This window comes from Epinephelus fuscoguttatus, linkage group LG4 (genome assembly GCF_011397635.1).
Source record: "Epinephelus fuscoguttatus linkage group LG4, E.fuscoguttatus.final_Chr_v1".
Taxonomy (NCBI): domain Eukaryota; kingdom Metazoa; phylum Chordata; class Actinopteri; order Perciformes; family Serranidae; genus Epinephelus; species Epinephelus fuscoguttatus.
In genome coordinates, this window is record NC_064755.1 from 38,171,398 (window position 1) to 38,186,036 (window position 14,639).

At 41.9% G+C, this 14,639-nt stretch overlaps 1 protein-coding gene across 1 annotated transcript in view; it reads left to right on the plus strand.

Annotated features, from left to right (window-relative positions):
* Nucleotides 1–14,639, plus strand: part of lamb1a (laminin, beta 1a) — a 36,848-nt gene that overhangs the window by 5,538 nt on the left and 16,671 nt on the right. The window contains exons 4-20 of the mRNA XM_049574773.1: nucleotides 1,912–1,985; nucleotides 5,435–5,623; nucleotides 5,753–5,816; nucleotides 5,900–6,102; nucleotides 6,836–6,956; nucleotides 7,154–7,342; nucleotides 7,474–7,650; nucleotides 7,814–7,926; nucleotides 8,553–8,632; nucleotides 9,105–9,240; nucleotides 10,555–10,713; nucleotides 11,257–11,384; nucleotides 11,503–11,623; nucleotides 11,859–12,060; nucleotides 13,603–13,746; nucleotides 13,880–14,111; nucleotides 14,199–14,362. Coding sequence (XP_049430730.1) covers nucleotides 1,912–1,985; nucleotides 5,435–5,623; nucleotides 5,753–5,816; nucleotides 5,900–6,102; nucleotides 6,836–6,956; nucleotides 7,154–7,342; nucleotides 7,474–7,650; nucleotides 7,814–7,926; nucleotides 8,553–8,632; nucleotides 9,105–9,240; nucleotides 10,555–10,713; nucleotides 11,257–11,384; nucleotides 11,503–11,623; nucleotides 11,859–12,060; nucleotides 13,603–13,746; nucleotides 13,880–14,111; nucleotides 14,199–14,362 — 2,496 coding nt within the window. The remainder of the gene's footprint in view (nucleotides 1–1,911; nucleotides 1,986–5,434; nucleotides 5,624–5,752; nucleotides 5,817–5,899; nucleotides 6,103–6,835; nucleotides 6,957–7,153; nucleotides 7,343–7,473; nucleotides 7,651–7,813; nucleotides 7,927–8,552; nucleotides 8,633–9,104; nucleotides 9,241–10,554; nucleotides 10,714–11,256; nucleotides 11,385–11,502; nucleotides 11,624–11,858; nucleotides 12,061–13,602; nucleotides 13,747–13,879; nucleotides 14,112–14,198; nucleotides 14,363–14,639) is intronic.

The window sequence follows — 14,639 nt, forward strand, 5'->3', positions numbered from 1 at the left end:
GAGACATCAGGACATGATTTCTGCCAGTCGATGAAGAAAACAACCAACAGTCAGATCTAAAGACGATCACGAACTGCTCTGTGTGTGATTAAATATGCGACTGCAGGGCTGGCAGTAATCATGTGTGAACACAGTCTGAATAACAGGAGGGTTTTATATTTAGCCAACATTAAAAACCCACAACACTAACAGAAACAGTTTAACTCAGTCTGAAATGGTAAATGTCCGTCTCTCATTCTGACATTCACTCTGGAGTCTTCAGTATTTTCTTTGTGGATGAAGCAGCCTCAGGTTTGTGTTTGACTAGTCACAGACGCGATTAGCTTTCATTTACATTGTCAGTCACCCTAAAAAGTTTCTGTGTGAATCAACCAGCTTCATTGTGAATGTCGTGATCATCTCACAGTAACACACCACACTGGACTCACTACAGTCATTCCCCCTCCACAGAGGGCAGGAGTCGGTCTGAACGTGGCCTCAGGCTGTCATTTCTTCAGGATTAGTGGTTGTGAAACTGTGGGGCGGGTACCTCCTGGAGACCGTAGCCATTACAGGAGGTTGGGGGGCGGTCAAGGGGGTCTTTTACCAGAGGGCAAATAAGCAAACAGGATATTGCCTCTGTGGGAACTTTCCCCCGGGAACCAAGAACGCTAGGGTCAGACTGTCTTGATTCCACAGCAACTACAACTTCATACAGCTTCATTCATAAAATAAAATACTCTACTATTGATACCAAGACAGGCAGTTGGACATTTATTGTTTATTAACTCTAAATACAAAGCTCAATATGAGTGCAAGAGGGAGAGGCGGCCGAGAGTGAGGAACAAAGTGAGTAAAGGACAGAAAGAAATCATTAGCCATGTTTCCACCAAACACTTTAGGTATGGTACCTTTGGAACCAACAGTAACCCTGCAGACATGGTACCTAGACCCTAGGTCTGTTTAGCGTTTCCACCTTAAACAGTACTCTTAAATGTGGGCGGGGTTGCTGTCACTCACTGCTCCATCCAGCACTCACTGTATTTCCTGCAGGTTTGTGCATTTAGTCCTTCTCAGGCAAGCTCAGGGGTTTAGTGTTGCCGGCGCCCACAGGAACTGTTTTTCCTGTGTGAGGATTAGAATATATGCTGTTCTGGTCGAAATTAATATATTAACGCTTGAAGATCCACTCAGTGGATGGTTACAGTGTATGTCATATAAAAACTAAAGTAATGGTCAGAGTTGTTAACGTGAAATTTAAGGTGTGTTGATGGATTCATGTTGTCACCTCATATATTGAGTATAATTACAAGTCAACATTCCACCTTAAAAGTCGCCGGCAGTCGGCCCAGTGAATTAAGTTATTTCTTTCTCCGACTCCAGCTGCTGCAAGAGGCAGTAAACATCCTTTCATTTTATACACTTTACTAAAAAAAAATGGAAAAAAAAGTGCACTGAACTGAACTGAACTGAACCGTACTGCTCAGTGGAAACAGAGCTTTTGATGTATGTGGCAGCGTAGACAGACAGGAAACATTCAATATGACACTCAACAAAGAGTCAAACTTTGTCCTTTAATAGTTTGACATCAGTTACTTGACAAATCATAAAGAAATTAAAATGATTCATCCATCAGAGCAAACATGATCATCATCAGTGTGATCTACACAGTTCAGATTTTACTACAGTGACCTCCAGTGGACGTAAGAGGAACTGCTATTAATATATGAATGTGGAGTACAGACACTCTGATTGATCTTTAAATTATTGATCTGATCTGCTGTGTTAACATACTGTTGATGTAGAGTATGTTAGTATTGATAGATGTATTGGTGTAGTGTGATCAGTGTTATATTGATGCTCTGTTGTGAAACAGTACTGTGTCAGTTCTTTGGTTGGTAGGTTATTGATGTAACTGTCTGCTGTCTGCAGGTATGGAGAACGTCACCATTCAGCTGAATCTGGAAGCCGAGTTTCACTTCACACATCTCATCATGACCTTCAGAGTGAGTTCTACACAAATTCACACAGCAGGGGATTCTGGGTAATCACAGGCTGATGCATGACTGAGGCCCTGATCACAGAGGAAGTGCTTTGCAGGTTGTAAAACACGAAGTGCACTGCACTGCCATTTTTTAAAAAACTGAATGCCATTAGTAAAAAAAAAAATGCTCGCTATGCCTTTTTATCGTTGCCAGCAATCAGTATCTAGTATCTAGTTCCTAAAATGTTGAAGCAGAGGGTACTTGCTGTAGCTCTGGTTGAGGGTGAGAGGCTGTCAGCAAATCGTTTGTCTGGCACAGGGAAACAGAGATCATGGGGAGCACCACCAGTTGGTCCAGGAGCTTCGCCTCGATGAAGGCCATTTCCATGCATATGACTCAGGGGCAGTTTGACAACCTGCTGTCTATCATCAGGCCGTACAGCTCTGGGTATCCAGCAACTGTAAACTTGTTGTCGAGACCATTACAGAGGGTCCGCCTCTTAAATCATCCAGTTGGTCAATGGGAAAAAAGATGACGAACTGCTCACTGTTAGTCCCTCTCATCTTGTGAAAACAACCGTGGAGAACAGTACCAGGCCTGCGTTGCAAACTGGAGGGGTGGAGTTTGAAGTCTAAACTCTGAGAGCGCATCTCACTGACACTTATTTAAACACAGCAGCAGCTGGTGCCTCTGACTGCAGGTCTGACAGTCACCAGGTTCCTTCACTGAGAGGGTAGTGTGAATGTAAACAGTGCGTTCTGATTGGTCAGTCCTGTGTCTGGACCCACTTCCTGTTTACTGTACAATACACTACATTTACTGTCTACTATTTTATTTCACTGTCTGAATTCTGAGTGTGTTTATGCATGCATGACATGTGCACTACTTTGCGCTAACAATCTCACAATGAGGTTATCCATATTTTATAAATATGAAATAACTGTTGAGCGACTCAACCGCTGTCAGTGCAACATAATGATGATCAATAAGTGCCTGAAATCTCAACTGTTGACTGTCTGTGAGAGAAAAAGTAAAGATTGCGTTAACAAGGGAGTTAGCTCAACCTCTGACTGCTGAGGAAGCTGACACACAAACACAGAGTTCTTGAATCAAACTAACACTGTTCCTCTGTTGTTTCTAGTCTGATCCTTAAGACTGGTTCATATGTTGTCTCCATCAGTGTTACAGTCAAACTTAAAACACCAGTTAAACTGGTTCTGACTAAAAATACCAGTAACTTCCCACTGCTGTCTGACCCAGTGAATTAAAGTTGAATTAATTTCACGGAGCAGAAGGTTGAGGATTCACCTTCTGTTTTTTTCTAAAGCCTGGTTCTTCAACAGGGTATCTGGAACCCCTTAAGGGTGCTCAGAGTTACTGCTGGAGGGCTGCCACATGATTCTACTCAATTAATTAATTATTAGTGGAGTGTCTTCCTCAAGCTCGGGTCCTCTACCAAAGGCCTTGGAGTTTGATGGCTCTGTGCAGTATCTTAGCTGTTCCTGCGACTGCACTCTTCTGGACAGAGACCTCAGATGTTGTATCTGGAATCCGCTGGGGCCACTCTCTCAGTTTGGGGGTCACAGCCCAGAGTGCTCCGATCACCACTGGCACCACTGTTGCCTTGACTCCCCACATCTTTTCTAGCTCCTCTTTCAGCCCTTGATATTTTTTGAGCTTCTCTGTTCCTTCTATCTGATGTTGCTGTCGCTTGGGATTGCTTCATTTATCACTACTGCCTTCTTCTGTTGTTTGTCGGTCAACACAATGTCCGGTTGGTTAGCCATCACCAGCTTGTCATCTATCATTCTCTCAACCACCTTAGGAGGTGTCCTTCATTCTGACCATGGGACTTCTAGCCCATACTCAATGCAGATGTTCCTGTACATTATGCCAGCCACTTGGTTATGGGGTTCCATGTATGCTGTTCTTGTCTGCATCTTACATCTGATGTGCTGCACTGTCTCAGGAGCATCTTTGAGGCCAATAGGTGTATTATTATTGCGAAAGCACAGATGGTGAGGGTTATGCACTGAGTCATACTACAGCTGCTGCTGACTTAGCAGCTACAGGCAAGTGTAAACAAAACGACCCAAAATTGTTCAGATAATTATCTCAAATGCAACTCAGCTTTATACAGTTTATGCAATAGGTCCCTGCTCTGTCTCTCTTTGAGCTGAGGTGTCCTTGGCCTGAAAAACGTTGAAGACTCCTCATTCTAAAGTCTCAGTTTGAAGTTTGAGCATTCGGTCACAGAACAGAACAAAATGCTTCAGTTCAGGTTTTGTAGATTATAACCTTTATTTGATGAAGATAGTTTTAACACATACTATTATTCGTTCTATGTTGTCTCCTGGACATATTTCTAAATAGTGAAATCTTCTACCTGTATGGAGCTACATTAGGGTCAAATGTTTTGTACTTGAAAAAATAAAAATTTGAAGCTGAAAATTCATGTGTTGATCTTGAATTTTGAAAAATATAACAATGTATTCAAAATAAAAATAAGTATGTGAAACGTTTTTTCAGGTTAAATATAATTTTGATTCACTTTGGTAATTCTTTTGAATGAATAATTTATTTTCACTTTTCACTTCCATATATATTTTAACATTTGAGGTCTTATTTTTTTCAGTCGCATGTTTTATCTTTTCAGATTCAGATCTTATTTTTTCACTTTCAGATCTTTTTTTTTCAGTTTCAAATCTGTTTTTTGAGTTTCAGACTTTTAACAAGTGAATTTTTTTTAGTTCCTACGTTCCCTGAAGGCACTGTCACTCGTGATTCCACACCCCTCTCAGTTGATGCCCCCCACGCCACATCAGGGTCAAAAGTCTAAAACTCAAAAAACAGATCTGAAAGTGAAAAAAAGATTTGAAAGTCAAAAAATAAGATTTGAAACTGTAAAAACTAAGATCTGAATCTGAAAAGATAAAACTTGCAACTGAAAAAAATAAGACCTCAAATGTTAAAATATATATGGAAGTGAAAAGTGAAAATAAATTACCAAAGTGAATCAAAATTATATTTAACCTGAAAAAACGTTTCATATACTTATTTTTATTTTGAATGCATTGTTGTATTTTTCAAGATTCAAGATCAACACATGAATTTTCAGCTTCAAATTTTATTTTTTCAAGTACAAAACATTTGACCCTAATGTAGCTCCATATACCTGCAACCCTGGGTGATTTTTATCAAGCACCCATGTTGGGCATTTGATGACTGAACTGTTCAGATCCTTCTGATCATCAGTCAGATCATTGGTTAATTGTCTAATCAATCAGACATCAGGTCAGACATTAGTCCTCAGACTGAGTGATAAAACAGGTGAAATTTCAGCCCAGATCTAAAATAAGTCGAGGCCGACCAGTAAGTCTGCCTGTCTTTATGATGCTCAGTAGGATCAGTAGAACATTTACATGATATCTAGTTTAAAGTATGTTTCTAACATCGTTCTCTCTCCTCAGACGTTTCGACCTGCTGCCATGGTGATCGAGCGGTCAGCTGACTTTGGGAAGACGTGGCAGGTTTATCGTTACTTTGCCTACGACTGTGAGTCCTCGTTCCCGTCTGTTTCCCAGGGTCCGATGAAGAAGGTCGATGATGTCATCTGTGACTCACGTTATTCTGACATCGAGCCATCCACTGAAGGAGAGGTACGGCAGTATTCTAGTAGTCTGGTAACCACAGGGTTAAAGAGGAAATGATGTCATAATACACCTGATGAGACGTCACTGTCATGTCATATTGTTAATGCTCGGTTTTGAAATGTCTCTTTTTTCCAGGTGATTTTCAGAGTTCTGGACCCAGCGTTCAGGATCGATGATCCCTACAGCCCCAGAATCCAGAGTATGTCTCCTCACACCAGACCACACCAGGGTTATTGATTATTTATTGATCTATCATTGACCTGTTATTGATCTTTTGTTCAGACATGTTGAAGATCACCAACCTGCGGGTAAAGTTCACTAAACTGCACACGCTCGGAGACAACCTGCTGGACTCTCGGATGGAGATCAAAGAGAAGTATTACTACGCCATCTACGACATGGTGGTCCGAGGGAACTGCTTCTGCTACGGACACGCCTCTGAGTGTGCCCCGATTCAGGGTGCTGGCCAGACCAGTGAGGGCATGGTGAGTGCTAAAGGGAGAAGGGTGAGTCCTGGGTAGACACAGTGAGTCCTGACTGGGGCAGAGTGAGTCCTGAAGAGGGGACGGTAAGTCCTGAAGGGGGCAGGGTGTGTTCTAAAGTGAGCATGGTAAGTTCTGAAAGGGACAGGCTGAGTCCTGAGGAGACATGGTGAGTTCTGAAGGTGGCAGAGTGAGCCCTAAGAGGGGAAGGGGAAGTCCTGAGGCGGGAAGGGTGATTCCTGAAGGGGTCACAGTGAGTCTTGAAGGGGACAGGCAGATTGCGGTGGATCACGGTGGATTTTACTGCAGAATATAGTCTGTGAATGTTAAGAATGAGTTTTGGTCTGTTTGTTGTTCGAACACAGAATGTTAATGAGCTGCAGATGACGACTGTCTTGGTCTGTAATTCGGTTCAGATTCTGTCTCTGGTTCATTGCATTTTATTTATATTTTATTGGGGCCAAACAACTTTAACTTCTTGCAGTACTTACCGACTCAACTCTATAAAAACAGCAACATCAAGGTTCACGTTTTCAGTCACACAGAATGAAGGATATTATCAATAAAATCTATTGATTATTATATCAACTGTATTATATCAGGTGTGTTTTACAGTGTACAATAGTTTCTGTTTCTGTAGGTTCAATTACTGCAAGTGAATGCGATAATGATATTGATTGGTTATTGATTATTATATCAGTTAATTAGATGTGACTGTTGTGTTCTGTGTCTTCAGGTTCACGGTCACTGCATGTGTAACCACAACACTAAAGGTCTGAACTGCGAACAGTGTCAGGATTTCTACCATGACCTGCCGTGGAGACCAGCCGAGGGACGCAACACCAACGCCTGCAAAAGTGAGTCTATACTGGTCTGTACTGGAAGATGACAAGTAAAATCTGGGTCACTTCAGGTCCTGTTTCAGCCTGTTTTTATAGATTCATCTTCATCATGATCAACATCTGAAACAACTGCTGCAGATGACACAATCAATCACTCAGCTAGAGATGACTTAACTTGAATCTCCTCTCTTCTTCTTCTGTGGTGTCTGCAGAGTGTAACTGCAACCAGCACTCAGACTCGTGTCACTTCGACATGGCCGTGTTCAGGGCATCAGGAAACGTCAGCGGAGGAGTCTGTGACGACTGTCAGCACCACACGACCGGACACAACTGTGAGCAGTGTGAACCGTTCTACTACCAACATCCAGAGAGAGACATCAGAGACCCCAACATCTGCCAGCGTGAGTCCACTGTGCTTAACTGGTTTATGCTGGTCTGTCTTTAACAGTGACATCTGATCCAGATGAAAGAATCCACCTGTAGTGAAGTCTTTATCCTCACATTGACTATTGTCCTGTGTGTTTTCCCGTAGCCTGTGACTGTGACCCTGTGGGCTCTCTGAATGGAGGAATATGTGATGGGATGACCGACGTTCGAGCCGGTCTGATTGCTGGTCAGTGTCGCTGTAAAGTCAACGTGGAGGGAGAACGCTGCGAGCGCTGCAAACAGGCGTATTATGGGCTGAGCGACGACCCTGAGGGCTGCAAGGGTACGACACTATACACGTCTACAGAATGAAACAAACAACACATCTACAACTGCAGATCAAAACAGACACACATATGGGAAGCAGAACTCAGAGACACAGAGGACAGTGTCTTACAGTATCAGCAGTAGTTATTGATGTAGTGTGTATTTGTACTGTGTTTCAGCATGTACCTGCAGCCCTGTGGGGACAGTTCCTGGAGGAAATCCCTGCGACAGTGAAACAGGAAGTTGCTTCTGTAAACGTCTGGTGACAGGACGAGACTGTGATCAGTGTGTGGTAAGAACGGACATCAACCAAGCAATCACAACCAACCACTCACACTGGACACAGTCTTGAACCTTTAACTGGACCATTTAAAGATGTGACAGATGTGTACTGATGTTTATATAAAAGACAGTTAAAAAGATTTTCTAATTAAAAATACTGATGCTTTCCTCTACCTTTAATATTATTGTAATATCTCTAGAGGCGCTGACAGGGTAGATGACACTGACTCATTTTCCAAGATGGTAATGTCTCATGTCTGTATAATATTTTAAGACTACAGAAAGCAAGATTCTGATTTACGCAATATTTAAGAAGTCAGATTAGAGCCGACTGTCAGCTGAAGAGAAAACACTGAGTCAAGACTGAAAAGAGACTGTGGAGTATGTTTATGGTGTGTGTGTTTGTGTGTTTATGGTGTGTGTGTGTGTGTGTGTGTGTGTGTGTGTGTGTGTGTGTGTGTGTGTGTGGAAGAGATGAAAGCCTGAACAGCTTCCTCTCACGGCTTTAAATCAGGTTTTACAGACAGAAACGAGCTGGGAGGAAAACGACTTAATGACATGTCTCTAACATCTGCTCTGTGTGTGTGTGTGTGTGTGTGTGTGTTTGTGTGTGTGTGTGTGTGTGTGTGTTCTCAGCCTGAACACTGGGGTCTCAGTAATGATATGGACGGCTGCAGACCATGTGACTGTGACCTGGGAGGAGCCATCAACAATCAGTGAGTTCCCATCTAAATCACTGCAAATAGCTAATAGACAGCTAAAATGTTAGCATCACTGCTCTCACTTTGTAGTTTTGTTTAAACTCCAAATTCGGTTTAGTCATTCCTGGATCCCAACAGTTTGTTCTTCAGATTATTTAGAATCTGCATTTAAGAATTAATCAGATGCAGTTGACATCTTCATTTTCTGTCGGTCCTTTGTTCTGTATTATTTTATGTTCAGATCTCTTTTCTGTTTTCTTTTGCGTTTGGTTCCTCTTCAGTTTGACCCTCCTGTCTGTCATTTGCTCTCAGTTTTTCTTACATTTTGATGTTCTTACTTTCCGTCATCTCGTTCTGCTTGACTTCTTGGTTCATTTTCTGCAGTTTTACTGACACAGTTCCCTCCCTGTTGTTTTCTCTGTTACTGTTTTTTCATTTCTTCCTCATCAGTTCATTATGAAATTTTCCACTTCCTGTCTTCCTGCAGGTGTGATCAGGTGACTGGTCAGTGCGTCTGCAGAGATCACATGTTCGGTCGACGCTGTGATCAGGTCGAGTCTGGATTCTACTTCATCGCTCTGGATCACTACACGTACGAGGCAGAGGACGCCAAATTTGGACCTGTGAGTCATTTAACCAGTTCCCAACCACGTAACTAGGGCTGCCCCTCAATAAGAGTTTTCCTAGTTGACCAATAGTCGACTAGTTGCCCACATGTTTACGATATTAATTTAATCATTAAATGATATATTTTGGGCGGGGCAACACAATGGTTTGAGTTGAAGGTGTGAGAAAGAATAGTATCAGTAACATTGTTAACACTGTGCTACATTACAAAGAAATACAAAACCATACTAATGAACCTTCATTAATATAGGCCTATATTTTATCTACAAGTGCACGTCACACACTGAGCGAGCCGCCTGTTAATGACGCTGTGGGCTAATGGGCATGTAGCTACTTCCATGTTTCAGATGATACGTCATGTTTGTAGTCGACCAATGAAGATGAGTTTACATATCACCTTGGGTTCGTCCTTCACCTTCTCAAAATGATCCCACACTTTGGATTTCCTGCCCGACATGTTATTAACTAGCCTGTGGAATAACTGCAGGTACCAGCCCTGGAAATTAACCTGACTCCTGTCTGACTGCTGAGCGTTGACACTTCCTGTGTCTGTCCTTTCAAATTAAATTCCCGAATAGTCCAGTCATTTAGGTTTTGATTTATTTTGACAAGGCGCAGCTCCTAATAGAGTTTCATGTTTGTTTTGTGTTTTTTTTTCTGCAACTAAGTGACCATTGAAATCTTGCGAACTAATGACCTTTCTGGTTGACTGTTAGAGGGCAGCCCTAAACATAATAAAAATAATATTTACTTGTCGAGACAAGTCTCATAAGAGCCCTCACAATCAAAATGCCTCCGTAACAATAACAAAGAAATGCTTCTTCAACAATAGAAAAATGTGTTTGTAATGATAACCAAATGTGTTTATATATGGGGATAGGGTTTATATTGTGTCTCAGTAAAATAAACCAATTAACAAAATCATTGTATAAAACCTTGTATAAAGCCTGTGGGTGTTATGTATTTCCTTTCTGAATATTTTAATGTCCATTTCTATGCGGATGATACCATCTTGTACATTATTGGCTCCAACATAAACCAACCAGTTCCAGATTATAATCTGCTGCTGACATTTTACATAAATTTGATCTAAACTGCAAAAAGACAAAATGTTTGGTAAGAGCTTGGAGCCCAAAAGTAGCAGTTTTGATTAACGGCTATTATTTATATGGGTTTTTTTTTATCACTAACAATTCAACAGTTGTTTTCTTCAGTGTTTATTCTTAAATATTGATTAAAAAAAACAAAAGACTTTCAGTGCGACTTGTGAGCTGATCATCAGTTTTCATGTCTTCATGTTGTTCTTTCAGGGAGTGACAGTGGTCCCAAGGCCCCACCCTCTGGACCGCAGTCCGACCTGGACTGGTATTGGTCTGGTCAATGTCCCAGAGGGGGCCTTCCTGGAGTTCACTGTGGACAACATCCCCCACTCCATGGAGTACGACATCCTCATCCGCTACGAACCTCAGGTATGATGCTGTCTGCAAGGTTTAGCTCCACCCACCAACCCTAACCCAAACCATATGATTGGACCCTGGTGTCACTCTCAGATCGATTCAGTGAAAGCCACCAGAAACCTTGTTTGGTTTGATAAGACCTGCTGACATAATGAGCAGACATATTAACACTTAATGTCAAATAGGTATGGATGTGGATGCTCTGTTTTAATTCAAATCTTGGTAGTTTAGGCAAATTTTAAAGATTCAGGAAAATATCTTCTACACTCATCAGCTGATCCAGAATCTGTGTGAATCAAAGAAAGTTATTTTGCATTACACAGATGCCCCAGTTGTAATACACTAACTGGATCTAATTAGTTGATGCACCGTCCTCCATCTTTCACTTGACAGGTCTTTTAGTAACGGGACTGTTTGAAGAACAAAATCAGTCAAGTTTAAAGTGATTTACTCATAAAACATACTGTAGTATAACAAACAAATGTAAGAAAAAAAATCCATGTGGGGATTTAAGTTAAAGGGTTATGAAACCTTAGATGTTTGTTGGTCCTGCAGCTGCCTGACCAATGGGAGGAAGTTCTGATGACAGTGATGAGACCTGGACCAATCACAGCAGACAGCCGCTGTGTCAACACTGTGCCCGACGACGACAACCAGATGATCTCCCTCCATCCCGGCTCACGGTAACATTCAGCAACCAGAAACCAACTGTTTCTCAAAAAATTCCTTGTCTACACGACTCATTTTCAACACTTTCTCTTTGAGTAAGTAGGTTTTGCTGTTTCCTGTCTTTCCCTTCAGATATGTGGCTCTTCCCAGACCAGTTTGTTTTGAAACTGGTCTGAACTACACAATCCGCCTCAGTCTGCCACGGTACTCAGCCCTCAGTGACGTCCAGTCTCCGTATACGCTCATTGACTCGGTGAGGAAACTCTGAAATTCAGCACCCTGAGAGTTATTAACATTACTGATAAACCAGCTGATTATTTTCTTGACCACAATGATGTCTTCAAATGTCAAAGATATTCAGTTTACTGTGACAGAGAAAAGCAGTCAAGTGACCTTCAGGCTTTAATTCTGAACAAACGTTCCCTCTCTCTAAACACATCTGTAGACTATGTGCTTTCAGTCAGTCTCATGGTTTTCTTCATCCTCAGATCGTGTTGATGCCTCACTGTAAGAACATGGACATCTTCACAGCCTCAGAAGGAGGAGACTCCAATGGAAACAGTGGTTGGGAAACCTTTCAGCGTTATCGTTGTCTTGAGAACAGCCAGAGCGTCATCAAGTCGCCGATGACTGACATCTGCAGGAACTACATTTTTAGCATCTCTGCCATGTTGCACCAGGGAGCTAAAGGTACACCAGTCCACCTTTAATCTAATGACTGCACCTTAAAAATCTCACACTGTCTGTCCAGGGTCTGATGATAAACTTGGTAGCCAACAGGTGCTTATTTCTACATCCAGCAGTTACAGATCAACATGATGACTCATCGGGAGTATTTGTGTTTGTGTCACCTGATGATTGTCAGTCCAATATTTTCCCACTGTTAGCTCTGTTTTTGGTCTCCACCAGTTACATGTAGAGTACAGTGTACCTGAGCAGGTAGAGTACAGAGTACCTGAGCAGGTAGAGTGCAGTGTACCTGAGCAGGTAGAGTACAGAGTACCTGAGCAGGTAGAGTACAGAGTACCTGAGCAGGTAGAGTACAGAGTACCTGAGCAGGTAGAGTACAGAGTACCTGAGCAGGTAGAGGTTCAGTAGAAGAAGATGAAAATGTTCTGATGAATGTCTCTACTCTGCTTTTCAACTCTGACCTTTGACCTCCTGTGGAATGAGAACAGAAGGAAGAATTCCCCTCAGGGATTAATAAAACCAGCTCTGGTCTTTTTCTGTCAAATCATGCTCTGATTCACACACACAGATTTAGATTAGTGGATTCAGATTGAACCTTTGAGATTATTTGATCATGACCGTCTAAATAACTTCAAATAAACCTGTGAGTTTTGTTTGATGAATGATGCGGGTCTGAGCGCAACTTTGATCGACTGACTGGCTTAAAGTTGAGCTTTTCTAGTTTTTGCCAAAGTAAAAGTGGTAATAACACAGCGTCGAAGTACTCTGCTACAATCTTTATTTATAAAAATAGTTTATAAAAAATACATATTTTGCATTAATAATCTTAATTTTATAACAGCTATGTAGGTATAAATTAAGTCAGTTGTTTTTTTATAGCCCAATATCCCACATTTGCTTTATAATCTGTACAGCATATGACATCCTTTGTCCTCAGACCCTCGCTTCAAACAAAGAAAAAACAGTAATAGGGAACAAATAAAGAAAGCTCAGGAAGAGGAGGACGGCTAGACAGGAAGCAGATGTCATGTGTACAGAATAATAATTAAAATAATAATTTTTCCAAACATTAATAATCAATCTACATGTGGCAGGGCATTTTTTAACCAAGCTCGACTACTGTGGAATAATTTAACACCTGATCAGAGACACAAACACCTCTGAGATTTTAAATTCAGACTTAAAGCCTGTTTATTTTTCTTGTCTGTCATTCTGGCTTTGTAAATATCTTTCTGTTTTCTTCAGTGCGCTAAGACTCTGTGATTTTTACATCCAGACATACCAACCCACTCTTTCTCTCCTGGTATTCTTGTTAATCTCAGTGATGTCACTCATCAGTGTCACTGTCATGTTGATCCTCGACCTTCTGAGCAAGACTCAACTGGTTTCTTCTTCTTCACATTCCTCAAACATCTTCAGACAGTCTTGCTCATAAATCTGTCAGCATTCCTCTCTCAGACAGGATCTATGGAGGAAACACTGTCATCTGTTGGAGCTTGTTGGTTGTTTAATGTGTCTCCTGTGTTGGACTTCATTTCCCAGAATGCCAGTGTGACCCTCAGGGCTCCCTCAGCACTGTGTGTGATCCCAATGGGGGTCAGTGTCAGTGTCGCCCCAATGTTGTCGGCAGGAACTGTGACAGATGTGCACCGGCCACATACCAGTTTGGACCCAACGGCTGCAAAGGTCAGAACCACGATCACGTCATTTATAATTAATACACACTGATAATGATCAGCAATATACTGTATTGGTCCGATGATGATACCATTCAGTCATGAACATACAATATAAACAAGCTGTATTTTTGTTTTTGCAGCGTGTGCATGTGACCCTCAGGGTTCACAGAGTTCGTTCTGCAATCAGCTGACTGGTCAGTGTGTTTGTGTTTCGGGAGCGTACAGCCGGCAGTGTGATCGCTGTCTGCCCGGTCACTGGGGCTTCCCCTCCTGCCGACCCTGCTCCTGCAACGGACACACTGACGAGTGCGACCCCAACACTGGACGCTGCATCAGCTGCAGGGACCACACCACTGGACACACCTGTGACAGGTGAGTTACACCTGTGATGTCATACACACAGAATACACACATATTCTAGGACTTGTATTCATCACCTCTTTCTCGCCTTTTGTTTAGGTGTCTGGATGGTTACTATGGTGACCCAACGCTGGGGTCAGGTGACCACTGTCGTCCTTGCATGTGTCCTGATGGCCCCGGCAGCCTGCGGCAGTTCGCAGGAAGTTGTTACCGTGGTGACGACTCCCAACAGGCTATCTGTGTCTGCAACACTGGATACAAGGGTAAAAACTTAATGAACACTGAGCTGGATACAGAAGTAAAAACAAACACAAGTGGCAAGCCGATAAATTTAAAACATACTAACCCCTTTCATCATTTTTATTTCCTGGAAAAGCAGTTTTTCAGTTTTTAGCAGATATGGGGAAAAACAAATGTGACAATAAAACAGAATAATTACAGTTTTAAAGTGAATTCAGCCGGAGGTTCTGGTTCTCAGCAGGAAGTTTTCTGAAATAAACACAGTATCTTTTCTTTGTTTTCACGAGTCAAACGGCAGCT